Raw genomic sequence first — 23,451 nt, forward strand, 5'->3', positions numbered from 1 at the left:
TTAATAATTAATAGCCTTCTGTTATAAGTCAATCAGGTCATAATGAAATGACATGGTCATGTATGCATGATCAATAACGTTAAATCAGGATTTAATGCATTTAATATGAAACTTTAAGTACATGCATCAATATTTCAACTATTTGGGGCTAATATGCAAATTCATAAAGTCAAATATGTATAAAATGCCAAATAAATTATCACATATGCAACAAAATAATAACTTATAGGGTTGCAATAAAATTTGGATGAAATTTAAGAGTATAAACAAAAAATTTCAAATCTACTTGGGTGAAACTATAATAAGACGAATGTTTTGGGGCGAAAGATATTTGATTTAGAGAGATACTTAAAGATTAAAGAGAACGAGATTTAATTGAGAAATATATTTTTTTTATTTCTTTTTCATAAGGCCCAAATCATGGATCTTATAGTTACATGTTTAAAATGTTAGAGAACGGAATAAAATAGAAATTGAGGGTTATTGGGTAAGGCGATAGCAAAACGACAAAGACGAAACAAATGATAATAGTTCAAATGAGGCAGACAACTCCAGACTAATCAAGAGAACCTAACACCCAATCAATAAAGCTCAATAGAGGTTTCCTTGTGAAGCACCGACTCAAGTTTTTGGATAGATTTGAGACCTGGATCTTGGAGCTTACAATTGAATCATTAACTAAGTGAGTCACAAATTAAGTTAAGATACAAGCAAGTGTTTTAAACCTTTAGCCATCACAATGCGTGATTGTCTTCTCTAGCAATGATTAGTGCGACAGAGTCATACAATAAGTCCATACCTTTTTTTAGCCAAACTCAACATTAGTTTCAATGATGGTGCATTGCTAATACTAATGTTGCCTTTCTTAAACAAATAGAGATCAACTATAACTTCTATTGATTTGGTCAGTTGGTCATAGCTATAAGACAGGGTGTGTGAGACAAATTTATAGAGAAAGAGAATTAAGGATATTTTGGGTATTTAAGAAATTTTAATGATGTTAAGTTACATAAGGAAATTGCAACAAAGTGTTGAGGCTAGTTAATGCTCTCTTTTTTTCAACTATTAAGGGTATTACTTGCAATTTTCCTAATTCTCGAAGAGTACAAAATGCATTTTTTCTTTTTATTTAAGGTTGAAATGAAAGCAAAGAAAAGCTCTTTATAATAAAGAACATATGGTTCTTATATTATATTTACTTGTGTCTTGTATTGCCGTGCTGATTTCTCTTTCTTCATATTTTCACTCATTTGAAAAAATAAAAGAAAGGGTCAAGTATAATATTTTAATAATTTAATTACCATAATGATATATATAACTAAATATATTTACACGAAAAGGATGCCAAGCCCTTGGGCCTGGGGAGGGGGGGCATGGCCCTTGCCTGCCTCCTCTTAGTTTCATTATTGCCTGTCGGGGGGGCGGGGGGCATGGCCCTTGCCTACCTCCTCCTAGTTTCATTATTGCCTGTCTCTTATAAAAATGACAATAAAGTAGGATATGGACTTGATGCACCTTTTCCTTGCACATATTTATATCACTTTTCTAATGCTAATACTGGTATTTAGTCCTCCATCTCTATCCCCATCAAGCAACGGATATCTATTAGATATTCGTATTTGCTCAATTAAACAAAAACATGTGTTTATTCCTTTTTTTTTATCTCATATTATTAATCAAAATTTAAGGTTATCAAGGTTAGTATTAATGTTGTTAATGTTGATTTTTTATTTGACTAAATTAGATCCCACCTCCATGTTGCCCTCGAGAATGGGTTGGCCTAAATAGTAGTTAATCAATAGCCTTGGATCAAGTAAGTTTTTTGGGCTTGGCCTTGTATGTTATAATATTTCAAAATTTCGGTAATGATATTAATTATTAAATTTTGATTAATTATTAAATTTCGACATTTGAGAATTTAAGGTAATCAAAGAGTGGTAAAAATAATACTGTTAATAATAATACATGTGTAAATTATGTTAACTTAATTTGAATTAATTAATTAATACATATTGATAATATAATCAAAATAATAATAATGAGTTAAGAAATTAACTTAAATTAATTAATTGATCAGTTTAATTTGTGGCTGTGGTGCGCGTGAATGGCTTGGAGGCCAAGATTGCCACAGTGACCTTCTCCAAAAAAATCTAAACACAGAGAGTGAGAGACAGAGGGAGCAAGCAGAGAGAGAGTTCGCGAGAGATTGCAAAGGAGAGAGCTGATGCGAGAGAGAGAGAGAGATAGAACAAGGGAGAGAAAGAGGTGGCTGCCATGGGAGCTGGCCGAGAGCTCGGCCATGGCAGCCGAGCAACTTGCAGCAGCGGCGAAGGCGGAGCAGTAGGTTCGCGGCGGTCGAGGCGGCGCTGTGGCGGCAGGCGAGGGCAGCCGGTTGCAGCGACAGCGGTGGCCGGTTGCAGCGGCAGCGGCAGCCGCATGCGTGCGCGGATGCGACGGCCATGGCCGCGACTAAAGCAGGGGAGGCGGCGCGGGGAAGAAAGAAAGAAAGAAGAAGAAGAAGAAGAGGAGGAGGAGGAAGAAGAAAGAAGAAGAAGGAAAGGAAATGAGAAGAAGAATGGAGTTGCAGGAGGAAGAAGACGCAGAGAGATGAAGAAGAAGAAGAAGAGGAGAAGAAAATAAGAAAATAAGTGAAATAAAATGATTTTGGAATTTTGTCGGTATGGGAAGTGATCAGGTACGTGGGTAAAAATTAGTTGAAGCATGTCATGTTTAAATTATAAATTTTTCGCGATTAAAATTAATTAATTTGAGTCTCGATTGTGTTATTTACTAGGAAATGATTTAATTTGCATCGGGAGCTCGAGTGAGGTCGAAATTAGCTGATTTCAGGCAAGTTCCAACCCCTTTCCTCGTGTTCTTTAATTCCCGTGGAAGACCCCGTGATTTCCTGTATTTTTTCACCTCCCTTACTCTAATTCGGCACCTAACTTTATTTGTTAAATTATTATTCATTTGTTTTAATTTAAATTAAATCCGAGACTTCTAGAGTTTATTTGTTAAGTGCCTATGGGGGTTTGTACCACCCCCACACCTTTCGGGAATGATGCTGAACCAGTTTGGGGACTAGGTTCCTAAACATGAGGGTTTATTTACGATTTTATTGGGTTTACTTACAATTTTTCTCAGATTTATTTATGGTTCAGTTAGAGCTATCGAGCAGTGGGGCAGGGGTCGGTTGTTGGTGACGTTGGGGTAGACTATGGTACGGCCCTAATGTGGACCGTCGGGTGGACACCCTTAGTCACTGGCCGTTGACCGGTGCCGGGCATTGCTGACTAGCTCCGCCGGTATGTGATTTACTGCATGATTAGATATATTGTATTACTGTTCATGATTTGATATACACATAGGTACGGGATGCATATTGGGATATCCATTTATTGAGTATGCTTGAGCACGGACATTCTAGTTTGGTTAGGTTACATCCACCGCGAGCATATGCATGGCGTGTGGTTTACTATGTGGGCGGAGGATAGCCTGATGCCTGGATGTATGGGCGCCTTGTATCACGCTGATGCTCACTACGCCATTGCATTTCTATGTGCATTGCATGGATACTGCTAGTATTTAGTTCTCGGACGGGAGTACCGTTCCGAGGGAGCCTATGGCTCGGTTGTCGGGAGTACCGACGGATACGGGTGACGGGAGTACCGACCCGGGATTGCGCGCGCAGGTTTGTTGCAGATATTTGTTGTCTTTCAGGGCAGCGGCAGGTTGGTATGGGACTTGGGTGCCAAGTGTCTTATGTGGGCCCCAAGGACCGGTATGTGTTTTTATTTTATTCTGCTATTGAGCTGTTGTGTTGTAGCGTCTCATGGCTTGTGTGTACCTGGGGGTTTATTCTGGGGTGAGATTTCTGGTTTTGTGTAGCCTTCAGCCTTTCTTTTCTTTATGCTTGCTGAGTCTCTCGACTCACCTTACTTTCCATCATTCCAGGTAGTGGCGGCGTGGGCCATAGCAAGGGAGTCAGCTTTAACGGCAGAGTCAGTGTGGTGTACAGGCAGTCTCGTCAATCCCTATCCACTCTGATGTCTAAGTAGAATTTACTCTATTATTTCGTACTGTGCCAAGTCTTTTCTCGAGTCTCGTGTATGTCGGCACAGGAGTTTGTATTATTTTATTTATCTGGTGACCGCTATGCTAGCAGGGTTCCCATAGTGCATGCATGTGTTGAGCTTTGCTTCCGTTACTCTCATCTTTGAGTATGCATGCCAGGGTATTTCTGTCTCGTGTTTCATTATTTTTTCCCTTCCGTAGGCGCTCTCGTTCGGGTAATCCAGGTGCTTGGGATATCCGGGCGGGGTGCTTACATATGTACTTATGATTCACTAACATTATTTTAAACAAAATTATATATATATGGGTCAGATATGCACAAAGGGCCTTGTACCCATCCCCTTACTTTTCTTGTGAAGGTGTTTTTTCCATCCATATTTGCCTATAGGACAAAACTTAATATTCATACCTACCTATGGATCAAATTTATTGAATACCCATAGAATAGAATAGAATAGAAAATGTCATTTTAAATGCCCTGGCATAAATTTCTCATCTCTTGTTAAAGTACATTTTAGGCTTTTAATTGTATTGGTTTATTTTATTTTTGATTGCTAAATGATATAGTATTTATCTATGTTGCACGAAAACTGAAACGGGAAACGTTTCTGATAGGAAACAAAAATGTGGAAACAAATATTTTTCTAAAAAAATAAGCACAAATAGGGTCCGAAACAAGAATAAGAAACATTTCGAAAATGGAAAAACGATACCTATAAGGTATTTCCGTACAACATAGGTATTTATTAGCCTTAAGGGTACAATTGATATTTTGAGAATTATATTTTTCTTAAAAGCTTAAACATTTTAAAACAAACTAAAATAAAATTTTGATAGAACTTAAAATCTTTGATTTCGAAAAAGTTTGGTTCATTAATAGAAAGTGGTTAATTAATCGAATATAGGAAAATGGTCTATAATTTTTAGATCAATCTTCAATCAATTAATAGTCATCTATTAATCATTGAAAGAAAGAATCTTTTGTTGTTTTAGAAAACGTGATTAATTAACTAGTTGAAGAATTCACAATTAACTTATATAAATTTGACATAATGTTTTATCCTAAACTAATAGTACGTTCAGTAATTAATAAGTTATCAATAATCAATAGAATATTATTAGAACAACAATCATCTTTTTTAAAAAGACCCTTGTAACTCTTGATCAATAATTTGTAAATTAACATATCTTAAATTTATTATTCTTATGTTAAAATACCTAAATAATATAATCCTTTCTTTATAATTAGTAAATATCAAAGTTAAACCTCCCCTCTCTCAATATAGTTAAGACACAATAGCTTGGAGTTCTCTAAAAAACTATTACTATCTTTTTGTCTCTGGCTTTTTTAATTTGTTTTATAACTTAATATTAATTGAGAATTAACTTTCTAAACTAAAAAACTTCATGTTTTCCAATTGCCTATGCTAATAAATATTTACAAAATTAAAGACATCTTTCTACCTTATTGGGTACTAAATATTTTTAAAAGTCGCAGTGTTCTCCCTACGACTTGCAACTCTTGAAAATGTAATTTAGACCTCTAGATTTTTTTTTTTTTTTTCTTTCATTTAACCACTATAGCTTTACCTTTCATTTTTCAAAATTGGCACGAAGGCCATATGGTTTTGAACAAATTGCACTTTGTCCCCAAATTTTAGAATGTTATTTCAGTTAACCCTTTCTCAAAATTTCCAAACAATCCCTCGTGAATTTGTTTCCTCCAAATTTACCATAATGCCCTTATTTCAAAAATAATATCTAAAATTGCTTAAAAACTTTGAGTATTACAAGGCTCCTACTAATTAATAACTGAGGTAATACCAAAAAAAAAAAACTATTAAATAATTTTCAAGACTACAACTATCTAACCCTAACATTTAAAATAGTATTCAATGTAAATTTATTTTTTGGGAGTGTATTGGTGTAATTATTTCTATTATACTATTCAATGCAAATTGTTGAATGTAAGAATCTTGTCGTGTATCATTTTGTATTAATTCATATATTTTTTAATAAAATTATCAAAATTTTATTCAATATTATATTTTTATTATGTTAATGAATTACTTTTTTTAAAATTGAAAATTAAGAAATAGTAGGCCAAACCAAATTTACCCATGTGGATTGGTTCAATTGGCTGGCAAATTGACCTTATCTATTTTTTTTATAAATAAACATTTCATAAAATTAACTAGAGCGATCTACAGTTCTAAATTAGGGCATATCCAGAGCCTCACAAAAAAAAACTAAAAAAATTAAAATAACTAAAGAATAAAAGAATATACAGTCTTCCTAACAATAAAAAAGAACCAAATGTACACTTATGAGGAGGAGATCTCTATACCATCAAGAGAAATCACCTTCCTTAAGCATTACAGTTTAGAGTGTTAAAGCATACTCATGATTCAAAACTTTGAGAAACATGAAAGGTGGCTCAAAACAAAAGAGTAGAAATTATACTGGCGAGAGATCTTCAAAAAAGTCACTTGCAGAGTCCAACCAATAGGAACTTAAGAATTTGCCAGGCTTTTTTAAGCAAAAGTTCATAGCTGTGTTGCCAACATCTAGTTACTCTTTAGGGAAAAAAAAAACACTAATAGTGCATAAGCGCATAATTTAGACTACCATTTTACATGAGAGTTCATGATTATGTTGTCAATCCCTAATTACTAAGCAACCCAAACTAGTGGAGTAACAACAACATATAGAAAAATCGTCAATTCATGATATTTCCTAATCATTAGAATAGTATTTTTCACACGAGTGTTTACATTTATGATACCAACCCCAACTATCCTCCAAATAATGACTTAGAGGTGCTAAAGGATACTCATGAGTCAACCATTATTTTACGTGAAAGCTGATGCATTTGGAATGTCAGACCCCACTTACTAAGCAGTAAGACTAAACGAAGTAGTTAAAAGAAGAATGGTTAGCTGAAAGTCGCCAAAAACGTCACAAGCTCAACTCTTAAGAGTATGAGAAAATTGACCTTATCTAATTGGTATAATGCAAGTTGACCCAACTAGTTCCATTTTACACTTCTAGACCAAACAAAATAAAAAAATTAAAAAAAAAACTAATGCCTACTCAAAAATACTTTTTTTGGCCAGCTCATATCACAGCCAAATAAACCAAAAGTCCATTGCCACATGAAATAATTCTTATTAACCATTTATTTTAACTTTAATATTTCATTTCCTAGTAGTTTATAACATAATGTATGCATATACATAATGTCACCCCAATTCAACTGTAACTCATTTGGTGTAACTAAATCCCAAACGGGCACTGTTAATATGTTAATTAGTTCAGAGTTGTGAAAATATTTTAGTTTGCAAAGGAAAGTGAAGACTACGTAAATGTATGCACATAAACATGTGGACTTTTGAAGCAAACGGCTAGTTGTGCAAGAACTGCAAAAAGGATATGGTAGAAAAGAAACATGAAAAACCTTCATTCTTCCTAATCTCTTAAAAAATTGTGCAAATGTATGAACATCGCCAAAAGTTTTCAGCTAGGGCCTGACTGGCTGAACTAAAGAACTCATTCCATTGATACCAACCAAATCAAAAAATTTCACCCCTCTGATGAACCAAGTCTCGAAAGAGAAGCGTACGTGCCATAGACTGCGATAATAGTGCCCAGTACAATTATTATAACGCTCAGAACAACCTGAATATAAGAAAGAAAAGGAAAACATAGAATGTTACTTACAAGAGAGACAAAAGAACAACAATTGGAAATGGATGAAAAATATAATCAATTAAAATAGCAAATGGTTGGGTAACTTGGGTCTTGCAATCTATGGGCTGATCCCAAAAAACAAAAGAAAAAAGAGTAGATTGCGTTATGAAAACCCTTATATGAGTCAACTTCCCACACCTAAATTCAGCCATTTACTTGACAACAATTCATCAAAGAAGAGTACCAACTTTCTTCTTCTAAGGCTAGTAAAAGAATCTGGTAAATTATTTCAGGGCTAAGAACAGAATTTTAAGCTTGCGTGACAGCATAAAACACCATATCTAGCCCTAATCCTATTATTATGCGGGAGTATAGTGGCCATATGAATTCTAACTTGCCAACAATATGTGAAGTAGCAATAATAACATAGTAAAACCTTAATCTCACTATGTAGAGCTACCTAAATGAATTCTCGCTCACCAATCGTTTTATGATCTTATTTTTTGCAAGGTCCTTATATCATACCTAATAGTCTCCCACCAAGTTCCTTGAATTAAATCCAATACATATAGTCATTGTCTTCCCCTACTTTGCTAAAACCATTTTCCATTGAATTAAATCCTTACCTGTGTCATTGTTGCTTTCCTCCTCATGATTGCCAGAAAGCATAAAGATGGCATCAACATTGCCTAAATCCAATACATATAGTCAGATATAAGCAGCTCTATTCATTAGAAAAATGATCAAAGTATTCTTTGAAGCATACAACGAAAGCATAATAGTACAGAGTAACGACCATAGAATGAAGATTGTTAATATTCTTTCACATGAAGGCATAATGATAAACAAATGATCAAAATGCAGTGCCTCTAGTGCTTGATGTTGGAGGTTACGAATTCTCTTTTGATAAGTAGAAAAAGATTTATTAAAATAGTGCAAGGGGGCAAAGATCTGATACAAGAAAGAGAAGTGGGAAAGCAGAAGATCAATGGGGGCATGAAATTAAGACAAGCATAAATAGTCCAGGCCTATTTGTTCCGAGCACCTTCATCTTCATGAGGTTAAAGATATGATGGTCAAAGACATTGAAAGTCAATACAAGAAAACGAGAATCAGTTGCCACATTTTCTTAACCCAAATCCAGGCTGAGCCATTGCGACACCACTACCTACAACTTGGCGTCTGATCATAGTGCCTGGCCTTAATTTGTATGGACAACAGATGGAGCTGTCCTTCCACCGGCAGGACGTGGAGGTTCAGAATAATCCGTGTTTTTTTCCGAAATTTGTTGTCCATATACACATAAGATAAATGAACATATCTCAAACTAAAAGCTGGTGCTTCCCACTTTTCTCTGTTCATCTATTCCTCGACTCGAAACAATCTCTTTGCAAAGTATGCAAGGCTGCGCACAAAGTAACACTCCCAAAGCGGGGAGACTTGTGCATCAGGGACACGCTTTTCTATTTATTCCCTGATGACTCCCTCTCAAAGTAAACCATGTCAGTTTTATGATCATTTCACCTTTTAAAATTCCATGAATATACTTTGGTTCATGTTTGCAATCAGTCTATTCCTTTCTTAGACTTTGATTGTAGGTTGAAGACCACATCATGAAGCTCAAGTAATCAAAATCAAGGTTTCAAAGCTCAAATGTAGCTCAACATATTCGGTTCATATCAACTCAATCATAATACACAAATTTTAAAATATATTCACCACAAAACTTTGTATAAACAATTTACTGTTTCATCTCGGGAACCTGACTGTGATACTTTCTACCGGGGATAAAAGCCTAAACAAAATATATCATTCTCTATATTGATAGAAATAAGGACCAGAATAACAAGAATAAACCAAAACAATCTAATGAGCAAGCATAACATGGCACCTTTAAATGTAATTATATGTTAGTAGAAAGAATTAGTAGTCAAAATATCTTGACTATAAATACAAACACATCAATTTCTCATGGCAAACATTTCTTCTGCCAAAAAATGAAGTGCAACAATTACCAAAGAATTTATGTAACCAACAAAACTATCCCATATAAGAAAGAGTGGATTGCACGTCTGTTCATAAAGTACGGTATTACTAGGATAGAGTAGGTAGGATTATCATTAATCTAGCAATAGAACTCAAAGCAAATATCTAGATAGGATTATCATTGATCTAGGATAGAGTAGGTAGCTTCAAGTTTTAGATGACCTATCAAGGACAGATGAAAACCCACAAGGCTATGAAGGATATTCTGCATCCAGTTAAAACTTTCATGTGTGGCTTTTCAAATCAGAGGACAACTATAAATTTAACTTACAGAAGGTGCTTGCTTACCACAAGTACACAAAGAAGAGAACCCATCAAAGCCATCATAAGACCTTAAAAAAAAAAAAACTCAGTTTCAGAACCATCAAAATGTTCATTCAGCTGCAATATAATCTTTGTGTTTTCTTCAATAACTGAACTAATCTTAAACGTCCAACAAAAAGAAAACTAAATAGAACTAGAAAAATCATTATACACAAATCGGGAGTCACTCCCTAACATCCTTCAAATTTTAAATTAAATGAATGAACTCTAATCCATTTGCTTAGAGGCATATAAGGTAAGAAGATTCTACAGACTTCTTTTTTTTTTTTCTTTATGCACAGTGAAATAAAAAAAAAAAAAGAAAGTAAGTCGAGAAAATGGATTTTTTCTGATAGCCAGACAACTATGCTAAACCATACCTTACATTTTTCAGGGGCTTATTTTGAATAATATGAGACTAATTGAAACCCAGTTCTAAATTTTTCAAGGGAATCACCACAAGCCAAAAAGAACTAAGATTGCAGAGATTGGTCAGCTACAATCCCTGAAATGATCAAATCTAATTTTTCTCTCTCTGGAGCCAAAAAGTAATTTTATCAAAAACTACTACCTCAAGTTGTCATCAAAATTATTATAAAATGGCAATTGTACTTATAGGATCACTTATTAATGGAACTGCATAATGTCTATGTATTTAAAGGCAGAGGTCGAAGAAGCCATCTGGCAAATTATTTTAGCAAATTCCAAATAAAAAGTGCTTATGTTGAGGTGCATGAGATAAGCTTACGATGATGATCAGATTCAAGGAAAAAAATCATTCAAGAGTACAAAAAGGTTATAACAATTGTCACTGTCTTGCATACCAAAATAAGGAAAGAGAAACGCGACGCAAACCGATGAAATGACAAGCACAGTCCGTAGAAGAATAAAGCAACAGAAACTATTAGAAACATGAGGAGGCAGCAGCTCCTCTACTCCTCTGGCCAACGGATTGATCATCAGGGCATATGTGTGCAGAGTTAAGGAAAAATATAGGCAAACCAGTGAGAGAAGTATAAATTCTAAAATTTCAAATTTACTGTTAAAAGGATATTTCGTGAGTGGGTTGATAACCTATTGGAAAATAGAAAAGGTTTAGAGCAAAGCAGTCATCTTATACAACCATAGTACATAATATGCATCAGAACGAAGGATCAGAATTTGATACTTACTATTGTCCACAATGCAACTTTGGATACAAAGGTGTTCTTTGGCATATTCAAGGTTACCTGGGATAGTGTCCCATGGCCAAACATGAGAAATCCCATGCTTCCTGCAGTGCAATACACTATACAGCAGAACAGAAAGCTGCAACAAGAAAGTTAAGCCATTAAAGAGAAACATAAAATTTTATGTGATTTCTACATTGAGGCAAGGGTCGTTTACCATATTGTAATTGCCAGGTTAAACCTTCTTTTATCAGCCATTGAGTGGTATATATTTGGGAACACAGAATGCCCTGAATAGCAGAATGCATGCACTCCAATTGCCAAAGGAATGCCACTCCAATTAACCACTGGACCATTCTTGTGAAACCCAATTCCGTCCACTGTGCCAAGCAGAAGTAAAGAAAGTAATACTACAGCTGTTGCAATGATTCCTCCAGCTTCAAAATGAACAACAAACAATTAGATAGATAAAAATCAATTTTCTTCTAAGTATAAAAATATTAACACCAGTTGAGATAGGTCACTTGGCAGAGTACTGAAATAAGCACCTGAGAGGTATGAAATATATTGCAAATTCTTCAACCAAACAGTTGGTAGAATAATAGCAGCAACAAGAATTCCAAAAAAACAATTAGGGTCCAGTTGAAACCCAGCCCAATTCAAAGATACTCCAGGGAAAAGTTTGTTCAGGTTATCAACTTCTAGAATAATAAATTCCACACAGTACGACTGCACTCATGAAAATATTGTCAGTAACTTCTGGAGATCTAAATATTGTCTGATCAATTCACAAGTTTAGAACCATCGCTTCACTTACATACAACTCTGTGTACAAGATAATCTGCACCAAGATCCAAGAATAAAATAGCATCAGAAAGACTTGATAGAAAACCATTTAGAAAGACTTCACATGGATCATAGCATTCTTCCTTTTCATTCTAGTTTCTTTTTCTTTTTATTTTATCATTTCTCATTTTCTTAATAATAATTTGATAGGTTGACAAAAAGTAGAAGAGGTTATATCCTTGTCAGATATGGTGCACCACTTTTATCTGACTTGGACCTTTTCATGTCTTAAAACTATTCATGGATGGATCCAATCTTAAAACAAGTATTCTTCATATTTTCCCCCCACTAAACATGTAATTCCATGCGATTTACTTCCCAGTGAATGGTGATTAGAAGAAATTAAGTGCATTTGACATTTAAAAAATTAGAACAGAAAATAAAACATCATCCTTTGGACAATTTGTACTAGACATGTCCCCACCAAGGTTCTCTAGTGTTGACGTTGAAGCATCCATGCATTGGTGAGAATACATGCAAAAATAAAGATCAACCATGTACAAAGTAAACAAATATTTACAAAGTTGATAATATGCATACGCGTGCCTGTCATAACAGAAAGGAAACAGGATGGGCAGAATGTGAAAGCCTTCAACTCTTTTGAGGGACTTGCAACCACGTATTACATTATGAAATATCTCACGAGGACTCTTCTAAATAGGTCAACCAATACTGGGCACTTGAAACTGGGTATAGGATATAGGATACGTGTCAAACATGCTATAGATGGATACATATTCTCTAAATATGACAAAGTCCAGATTTTTCTACGAAATTATGCATAAACTACTTCTTTTTATGCATAAATTATGCAAATTTAAGAACCCCATTGTACATTAAATAAAAAAGAAAAGTAATTAAAACTTTGAAATTTATCTATATCCTTGTGTCCTTGACCATGAGAATGAAGTGAATCTGACACTTGTGATGCATATTTTCACCTGATGACTGTGTCCGTGTACATCAATTATAACATATGTGCAAATGGTACCACGTGTTTCTTTGCTTACAAAGTTATCGATTTAGGGTGGCGATGCCAAGCCCATTACTTCCACCAGTATTTACAGCCAATTATTGGCTTTATAATAAAAGTTCCCTGCTGAACTTCAGGCTACATCCACTTACAGATACAAAAAAGCGTCCATATTTCCCAAAAGCAGCTTCTCCCAGATCTGGATAGCTTAATATCCCTTCTTTGCTCTCAAAGCAATGCCTCATAAGGGAAGCTGTATAACAACTTATAACAGCAAAAAGAACTAGTAGAAGTATGCTGGCCCAGCCAGCTTCTTTCACTGTGTAAGGGACGGATAGAAGTGCCACTCCACACATAATGTTTATACCTGTGGAACAAAAAATGAGACCTTGAAATCCAAACAGAACCAAAAAAGATTTATGATTTGAGTTACAGGAAAATAAATCTTGTACTTCAATTTTAAATTAAGGCCATTGAAAAAAAAGAAGAAGAAGAAGAAAGAAACAGTACCTAATTGTTTCCTAAACGTCAACTTTTTTATGTAAGTAATGCCTGTCTTTATTTTCTCTAGATACTGACTTCAGGTTACCAGTTTCATGGTCTTTATAGCCATATCATATCTCAGAAGAGTAGAGTAAATTTCTATAATAATTAGAGAAGATAACAACGATAACATTGCTTACTATTAAATATAGTTTGAGCCAAGCTACATCCATGACCAATTGCAAGTTCTCCCTCAAGTTGATGCACTGGAGGCTTCATTGACCATGAGGGATCCATCCTGTATGTGTTTTCTTTTTGAGAAGTCCATCCATATGTAGGGAGCAGAGGGCTCTTCTCATCTAGTTCCAAATTACTTTTAAAGGTCCCAGAATATATAAAACTAGTTGCAGATTGGAAGGGGTCAAACATTGGCGAAACAGCAATCGAGATGGAATTAGTGGCCTCCCTGTGACAAGAAAGAATAGCTATGAACACCCACCAAGTTGTAAATACATCATGTATGTGCACAATTACCATTTCAGGCACTCAACACTTGGGCATAAGGAGGTATCAGATATATGTTTCACATAATTAGTTGAACATTCCATGACCAAACATGTCTCTTAAAAAAGTTAACCATACAACCATGCATAAAAGCCTTGTACAGTAAATGAATTAACCTATGTTGATGTGTAATTGTCATTCTACCGAAAAAATTAACGACAAAATATTAAACTATGATTTGTGCATTTTTTCATGACCATGGTATTTGGAATTAAATGGAGCTGATACTTAGACATATATTTGCACTGAACATCTGTATCTGAGTCCACGCAACAGTAATTCTATGCACCCTTTAGTCCTTTGCAATTACTTTGAATCCGCTTAGTTTTTAATATAGCAAAAATATCAAATAATGTTTAATGTCTGAATACTTGTCAGCTTTTAATTTGAATAAAGAGATATATAATAACCATTATGAAGTACCATAGAATGAGACAAAAAAAAATTACCATGTTGGATAATATAAATAAGTCAAATAATGATTTCAAGTGGTTCTGAGCAAAGAGGTGCATCATGAAAGAAACCACTAGTATGTAGAACTAAATCATAAATACAATGAAATCCATTAAGTACTTTTGTGGCATTCTGGAGTCAAGTCAGTGGAAAGAGAGAGTTCCAGCACTAAATTTCTTATCAGGGCAGTGAATGACTAAAGCATAAAAGGCCCCATTTTTGAGGTTCTATGACCAGTGCCTTTTCATATTAAAAACTTAGCTAAAAATAGAATTTGTTTGGCCACAAATAGGGCAAACACCCATATTTCCAGATAGCACTATTTTGAGCCAACTCTAATAATTTTAGATTTTGTTCATTGTAAGTAGAGGAGCCTTTTTATTTATTTGGAAATTCAAATCATTTAATATTTCCATTTGGTCCAGATCATGAAAAAGAAATGAAAGGATAGTGTAAAGATAAAATGATAGCATTATTCACATGGTGTCTAAATGAGAAGTTGAAAAGAAAAACAACAAAAACATAAATAAATAAATAAGAACTTAAGCCATGGTAAGTTGGTAACTAGGATTTTGCTATGGAGGAGCTGAATCAGGCTTTGACCTACCCAATATATAAGGACATTAGTTGAGCCACTGAAGACATTTGAGTTAACTAAGACTCTCATTGATTCTTGGTGGATAACGGCTTAGCCTAATCTTATGTATGGTATAAATTCAATTTGGCTCTCTTTGGCTTCTTCAATGGTGACGATGAGAAAAAGTGAGTAAAGGCTTTCTGGAGCATAGCTTAGACCTTTTTGGTGACTAATATCTTCAAGTCAAGTGACTCCTAGGCATTACAGTTTAATTCAATTTTTGATCTAGCTTATTATAACTCAAATCTTCTATTTCATTTTAGTCAATAGAAATAGGTTCCTAAGTCCACTTGTTCCAAGTAATCAAAGTTTCAGTTCAGCATGATTTCTCAATTACAATTTTTGGGATCTTCATTTAGGTCATGATTTGTTATATCTTTGGCTTGTGTCCATCACCTCAATACTTGTTTTTAACTTAATTGATTAATCAATTTCAGATTCCATTTGGTTCATGCTTCTATACTCCCGTTGTGATTAGAATAAGGTACCCATTATTATTCGAGGTCCTGAAATTGCCTAAGTTCTTTGTACATTTGGGAGCTTATGCTCAAGGCCGCAAGTATTTTTGCCTTTCGTATCCTTAAATGCAGCTCAAAGCAACACACCATGATTTTCTATTTCTTTTTTTTTTTTTGGGGGGGGGGGGGGGGGGGGGGGGGGGTAGGTTTGTCTAAAATATGCAAATGTTAGCCATAATTATAAATGAATTGTACTGGAGTCAAATGTGTAATATTTGAAATTTTTAAAAATATTTAGGATATTAAATTTAAATATAAATTTTAAATTAATAAAAAATTTAACCCAAGAGAGGATCTAGTGATAATTGGACAAATTATCGGAGCTCAAGAAGAATTTACAGAAACCAAATGTAATTGTATAAAGGAGCAGGAACTAAGAATAATTTTTTTTAAATTGCTAAATTGGTCATTTTCACAGTCGAGGAGACAATTTGGATGCAAAAAATTGAGCAAACCAAATCAAATTGATGAGAGCCAATTACTGGGTCTCCTAGATGGAATTGAGACAAATCTGTGTGGCATGATTTTGTCAAAAAAACGTTGAACAAATCGAAAGATATTCGCGTTTAAATTTGGAACTAACTCAATGACCAAATCACCAACCCAACTTTGAGCTCAGATAAATTACAAATGGGGTCGAAATGATATAAACCAACAAAGGGATTTTGAAATAGAGGTTACAGGGAGTTTAATGGGGTTTTCAACTCCCAAATTTGATTAACCAAATCTAGGATATCAAACACCAAACTTGGTAAAAAAAAAATATGTTAGAAACACGAAACTAGTTCATGATGCCTACTTTGAACTTGATTTTGGAATGATTAATCATTAATTGGAACAAGCCTGCAAATGGGTCTCGAAGACAAAACAAAAGTGAATGACTATGTGATTTCAGTACAAAATTCTGATAGCAAACGAACAAGAAATCAAAGGCCAAAGATTGACTGAACAATGCAACAGAAAAACTAAAAGCGCACAAAGCAACCATGGTTAAAGCCATGGAATGATCAAATCTTGCTGGGATTTGATCCAAATCAGATTTAGTTCATCTTAAAAACAAAAATGGGAAGAAAATTGGGAGAAAACCAGCAAATTAAACAAAAAATGGCAAGAATCGGTGGATGATACGCATCCCAGATTCACTGCCAAAATTCGATCCAAAATTGCTACGAATCAAGCAATCGGACGGCGAGAATGATCAGTGAAGCTGGCAGCGTGATGTTGGTGGTGACGGTGGTCAGATTCGTGAGGATTTTAGAGGTAACGGACGATAGGACAAGGGGCGGAGCTTCGCCTATAAATAGCGGGTTTATTCTTCGATTTAAAGGCACCGAGCTGTGAGGAAGCAATAGAGGAGGCTGAGAGTGTCCGACAGAGCGAGAGAAAGCCAGAAGAGAGGAAGAAATTAGAGTTCGCCGGTAGAAACAGTCCGGCGAACTGTGTCGCAGGAAAATCGGATAAACAGCCGTTTCCGGTGGTTTTTCAGCAAGGGGATGGAGTCTTGGTGCTCGACGGACGGTGCGTAGTCGATTCCAGCGGTCAGTGGTGGCTAAGATCTCTGCCTAAGGGTCAGACGGTGTAACGCCGGCGGGGAAGCAAGGTACCAGTGAAGGAGGGCGCGCGTGCGACTTCCAGAAACTCCGGGCGAGGCGTGCGTAATATTTGGAAAATCTTGGACTTTTTTCAACGTGACGCTTTCACCCCAAAACTTCTGTTTTAGTACTTTTTTACCCGTTGAAAATTTTCGTTTACACCCTCAGATTTGGTCCAAAATTTACCAACCTGCAAGATATTACTTATCATATATGTCAATACTTATTTGACATTTTATGCATATTTAACTTTATAAAATTACATATTAACCACAAATTGTTAGAATATTAATGTATAAACTTAAAGTTTCATATTAATGGCTATGTCATTTCTTTATGGTTTAGTGACTTATGAAAAGATATTATTTTTCATTATTAATTGATGTTAGTTATTTTGAATCATAATATTAGATTCAATTAATAAATGAATCAATGTTTTTCCTTGGTCGTAAAGAATGAAAAGATAAATCATGAGCACATATATGTATAAAAAATAATTTTAAGTATGTCACTAATTACTTTTAAAGAAAATTAAAAGATAAGAGAGATGTTTGTTTATTTAATAATCAACTTCTTTAAATATAAGTGATTTGTAATAATTATTTTTTTAAAAAAAATTATATGAGATGTATGATGAGATGGATACCTATTTTATAATATGTAGTATGAATATGATTTAGTTCCAATTATTATGTTTGATCTTAAATCATGTGTTACGAGAGAGTCTTGATAAAATAAAAAAATTTGGTTAAAAAAATTCTTATTTTATCATATTAACACACTTTAAAAATATGAGGTGTTACAAAAGGAGTTCAATGTTGAATAACTCAATGTAGGTGCCAAATCAATAGGACTTGTTGAAAGTAAAAATAATAATACAAAAAAAAAATCTTTCTTTCTAATAACTTAAATACTTGAATAAGATAACAATTTTAATTTAACAAAGTACAACAATTAGGTTAATATCATGATCTCTCTACGTAAAGAATGACCTAATATTACTTTCAAAGTGAATCCTATGTAGTGTTTACAAAAACAATGATTCAATATTACTTTCAAATTGACGACCCATTTTTATAAGGAGTTGTTAGTTATATAAAAGGCTTCCAACCCTTTTATCACCTTATTTTACATATACAAGAATAGGAGAAAAGAAGTTGGAGCACCTGAAGAAAAGTTCTAATTTTTGATCAAGAAATCTTTAGGGGTTGATCTATGGTTTGATTTGGTCAAATATGATCAATGTGTTTATGACCGTACAATTTGATTAGTGGAGATCAAATTTGGAGTTCTCATCATATATTTTTTGAGGTAGTTTGTTAAGCTTCTATTTTGATGAGATTTTTTTTGCAATGAGATTTTTCACAACTCATTGCCAATTGTTTTGTTTTCAAGATAGTTGTATTCTTGATAATTATTATAGTTGTATCATTGAGGTTTAGTTGGATAAAACTCTTGAATTCTCGTTATGTTTTGAAAGTAGAGATTTTTCACAAAAGATTATTGTATTATTGGTGAACTAACATCCTGTCCCTTTTTTGCGAAGAATTGTTTGTATTCTAGTTGCGACCATTTATTTGCTTATTTTAGTATTTTGTTTTCTGCTCCCCTATTTGTTTACTCTCATTCACACAAAAGGTGAGAATTAATTTTTCTGTAATATCACTATTTATTGGATCCTACGTGGGTAGAGTTGCAATCGAACTAAATTGAGGTAAGCTTTGTTGAGCTCAAACTCGAGCTCGGCTCGACTCAAGCTCGAGCTTAGCTAGAACTCGATTCAGGCTTTACTTATCAAAAGATTAACGAGTCGAGGTCGAACTTGGGCTCGACAAGCTTTTGGCGAGCCTGAGCTAAAGCTCGAGTTTGAATGTGTCAAAAGTATGTTAAAAAAATTTGATAGTCTGATATGCAAATAAAACTTTAAATCAAACCTATAGTTGATTAATCTTTTAAAACGATAATTAATCACTTAGTTGAATAACTCTTTGATTATTTAAGTAATATTATTTTATCATATATTCGGGTAAAACAAGTATATAATCGATTAATCTATTAAATATTTATGTTTTACTTGATTAAAAGAAAATTTTAGTTAAGTACAACACTTGTTACTCAACTAAACATTTCCTTACTCAATTAAAATGATAATTATTCTATTAAACACATACATTAGTTGGTTAATCTTTAAATTATAGTATATCTTATTATCAACACATTCTAATAGAAAACGTATAATAAAGTTTTGGATTAATTTCTCACTATCAAAACATTTTTTAAATTAAACTTAACAAAATTTAATAATATTATAATAATTTAAGTTTTGATAATTTTATGTTAAATAATATTTTTATAAAATTATGAATAAATCTATTAATATATTTATAAATGAATCTATTTACAAGCTATTTACAAACTACCTTGCAAACTAACCAGTTGAGTTGAGTTACAAATCGAATTTTAGAGTTAGGCTCAATCTCGAGTCATTTACCTTAACGAATAAACACGAACAAATTTTTTTTAATAAAAAATCGAGCCACTTATGAATGATTTGACTCATTTACAACCCTATCCTTGACTATTTGTTTGTGTTGTTTCTCCAAATAATTTTAGTACTCAATTCTTAAATCAAACAAGGTCCACTCACACTGCATTTTATCATTTCCAGGGAGCCTAAAAAAGCTTACTTGCTAGAAATTGGTTAAAAATACTTTGCCAAAAATAAGTTTAGATAGGTGTTTAGTAACCAACCAAAATACTTACGGTTTTTCAAGTGTTTCCCCAATAAACTACTTGGATTTTAAAAGGTCAATTTACTATTTTGTAACGTAGGTTATGGTGAAATTGACAAAAGAGAAAAGCTGTGAGCCACTGAGCCTCCTCAACTACTGTTTTGAAGGCAAAGGAAAAAAAAAAAGGAAGAAATTTTTAAGTTTTGAGCTTCTTGCGTCTTTACTTTTATGCTTAAAAGGCTACCAAGAAAAAGAATAAAAGCTTTAAGAAACATGAATTCCTTAAAAAGGTATAAAACAAAAAAAAAAAACTTTTGAGATTATGCTCCCTTCGGCCCTACACACCCGAGCCCAACAGAAAGTGCAAGGGGTAAATCAGGAAACTCAAGAGTGCTCGGTTTCAATCTCGAGATAATAACTCAAATCATGACGGAACGGGTTCCCACGTGAGTAGCTAAAACTACTAAACTGTGTTTTTAGGGGGAAAAAAAAAAAAAAGAAGGCTCTTCCCACAATAAACCCTTAGTCAACCTAATATTGCATTTTCGGGGAAATCAAATCGGAGTTCTGTTTCCCTTTTAAACCACCGAATGTTTTTCGTGCAAACTTGCCCCCCTTTTGTTGTTCTAGGTTTTCCATTTTAACAACCAAACGCATCTAATACAATAATCTGACTTGTAAAACGGCTCAAATCCATATTTTTGGGACAACCAAACTTCCCCTGTAGAGTATCTGCAATTCTGTATCACTAACTTTTCCCACTCCAATGAACAAACTAAACAGTCTCTTGATTAATTTCTCAAACAATCAAACATGTGTGTGTGTGTTTGTGTGTGTATCCTCTGTTTCCTAAACAACCAAATGGTAAATGAAGGCAAAAGAAAAAGGATACCTGTAAGTCTGAGGCCATTGTTGAGAGGTGAAGGACCCAAGGTCTGCATCTCGCTCATCATCAGCATCCCCCTCGTCATCTGTCGGTTCGTCAAAATCATCGTCTTCGTTGTCGATGGAAAGCTCCGAGCGGTTATCTTTCTCGGCCATTGATTACCGAGCAAGCCAGGTCTAAGCGAAATTCAGCTACTGAAAGCGAAATTCGATTTATGCATATGTGCATATATACAGAGAGTACATATATGGAGAGAGAGAGAGAGAGAGAGAGAGAGAGAGAGAGATGCAGAGATCCGCATTGTCGATTGAGGATTCGACATTTGTTGGTTCATTAACGGTTTAAAATGGCGTCAGTGTCTGAGAATAGCAATTGACGCCGGGGAAGCGGTTTCTGTTTGTTCACTCAAACAGAGAGAGAGAGAGATTTCGCGGGAAGATGTGGACGGTAAATTGAAGAGAATGAGCTTACCTTCTTCATAGTCGGTCTTTTATAAAAGGAATTGGAATTATTAATAGTGTCACCGGTGAAAATTATTTTTTTCCTAAGTCGGAATAATCTATTTTACTAAATATCCTAGTAATGGTTTTGTTATGGAAAAATGGACAATTAGGTAAATGTACTTATCCTATTAATTATTAGTCAAAAATTCTCTTCAATTTTCTTTTATGAGCTCGCCAATTTAACTAAACTTTTAGGGTTTTTTTTTTCTTTTTTACTAAGAAAAAATAAATATATAAAAATTTGAATGTGTACTTATATTGAAGATATTTCAAATCTAGTGATGTGGCAAAAAATAATAACCTAGTTAATAAGTTAATTCCCCATTTATCTAAGTAAAAAGATTATATTTTTTTTCTAAAATTACAAAATATAATAATTATTAATCCCTTCAAACCTTGCACTCTAAGAATATAAAATGCATTATGTAGAGGTGATTTGTTGTTTGCATTAGATAACAAATGTTGCCGAATGTGGGTATGCACAAGAAGGAAAGGAGATAGGGTGGGGGTGGGGTTTACGCTTTTGTCTGACTTTATCTGCATGAAACAAATATTATATTGCTTGATATAAGTAAAATAACATTTCATATACATTATGTTTGCACTTTCTTTCAATGCAATTCAATTCTTACTTAAAGAGAGTTCTTTTTAGGAGCAACTTAAAATTAGTTTTTGTATTTTATTATAAGCATTTTAACTAAGATTGATGGTTGTTGATATTATTAAGTAGACTCATTTCTAAAGTTTAGGATAATTTATTAATATATATTAATAAACTGCCTTTCAGCCTTGTTATTACCTGAGTAGTCATGCACGGGAATTTTTAATTTATTATGTATATAAGTATTTTTGATAAGTTATTTATATTTATTGTCTAATTTTATGAAATTATTAAATAAATATGGCTTGCAAATATTGTATAAAATTAATTAAGTATTTATAGAATACACTAAGAAAATGTAGAGTCATGAAGTTTTTACTCTAATATCTCAATCTTACATTTTATAATGAGTTTCAAATTCCAACATTTCAAGAATAGTCGCATAAAGATTAAGTTAATTCTTCATTAACCAGTACAGTATCTTTGCATATCGATTGGTCCTTTGAGAATTGAAATGACAAAGCATCGTCATGAAACATATGCTTAGTTAGCAATAGCAATTTTGACAATCATTTTTAAATTTTTTTTCTTTTTTTCTTAATTCAACTAAGATATTCAAGTTTTGTCCGACTAATCTCCAAATACAAGTGACATTTCCTCTGATGCATCTTTAGATAAATTCAAATGCGATCACAATCTATATACATTTAGAATTGGACATTTAGCACAATTCATTTGAAATTTATCTTCCAACGTCAATGTTACCTTTAAGTTAAATTCTATATTCTAGCAATAATTTTATCTTTAAAGTCATCATATTGATTTAAATCTCAATATTTCATGTAAAACTCTAAATACTTTATCACTCCATTATGTCTGGAATAATCTACTTTATTTGTTTTCAAGGCAAAAGAGTTAAAAGGCGAACAACACTAATCCCCCGGCCCCAAGTCAAAAGAGTTCAATCCTACTATTTAATTAATGTGTTGACTTCAAATTAATTGTCTAATCAAGGATTACTTTTGCAGCCCAGATCTAAATCAGCTTTGCCTTATATCTATTATTAGGAAGCAGAGAAACATTAATTAGAAAATGGGTTAAACCAAAGGATAATGCTCTTACCATATTTTCCGATCCTTCCAAATGTTAGTCTCCAACGGTTTTATCGGCGACGAGGCTAAGGCGATGAATGAGTCTTCCATTTGCCATAAAAAGGAGGAACAAAATGACAGAAAATGCTTCTTTGACCGCCACCTACGTGAAATTTCCTTGGTTTTTGCTGTCATTACCTGCAAACGTACAAGAATTTTGGTGGCCGCTTGAACGTACGTATTCTAATTAGAGCTCCAACTGTCACTGTTGATCATTAATTTAGTAA

General features: G+C 33.7%; 1 protein-coding gene across 1 annotated transcript; it reads right to left on the reverse strand.

Annotated features, from left to right (window-relative positions):
- Positions 1-7,608: 7,608 nt before the first annotated feature.
- LOC127790811 (amino acid transporter AVT1A-like) lies at positions 7,609-21,229 on the reverse strand. Its single transcript, XM_052320506.1, has 12 exons — positions 20,976-21,229; positions 13,788-14,053; positions 13,257-13,471; positions 12,103-12,126; positions 11,834-12,014; positions 11,503-11,722; positions 11,289-11,424; positions 11,171-11,190; positions 10,941-11,086; positions 10,102-10,145; positions 8,394-8,456; positions 7,609-7,755 (listed from the first exon to the last, which is right to left on the reverse strand). The coding sequence occupies exons 1-12, from the start codon at positions 21,122-21,124 to the stop codon at positions 7,660-7,662; spliced, it is 1,560 nt and encodes a 519-aa protein (XP_052176466.1). The 5' UTR covers positions 21,125-21,229; the 3' UTR covers positions 7,609-7,659.
- Positions 21,230-23,451: the final 2,222 nt, after the last annotated feature.

The sequence above is a fragment of the Diospyros lotus genome, chromosome 14, assembly GCF_014633365.1.
Source record: "Diospyros lotus cultivar Yz01 chromosome 14, ASM1463336v1, whole genome shotgun sequence".
NCBI classification, from domain to species: domain Eukaryota; kingdom Viridiplantae; phylum Streptophyta; class Magnoliopsida; order Ericales; family Ebenaceae; genus Diospyros; species Diospyros lotus.

Bases quoted from the DNA above. Each gene is read 5' to 3' on its own strand.
- LOC127790811 (XM_052320506.1), bottom strand. From the start codon at position 21,124: ATGGCCGAGAAAGATAACCGCTCGGAGCTTTCCATCGACAACGAAGAC. The intron at 14,054-20,975 runs GTATCCTTTTTC...TTCTTGTCACAG, and splicing joins CAATGGCCTCAGACTTACAG to GGAGGCCACTAATTCCATCT. The intron at 12,127-13,256 runs GTAAGTGGATGT...ATCTTGGTGCAG, and splicing joins ATGGACGCTTTTTTGTATCT to ATTATCTTGTACACAGAGTT.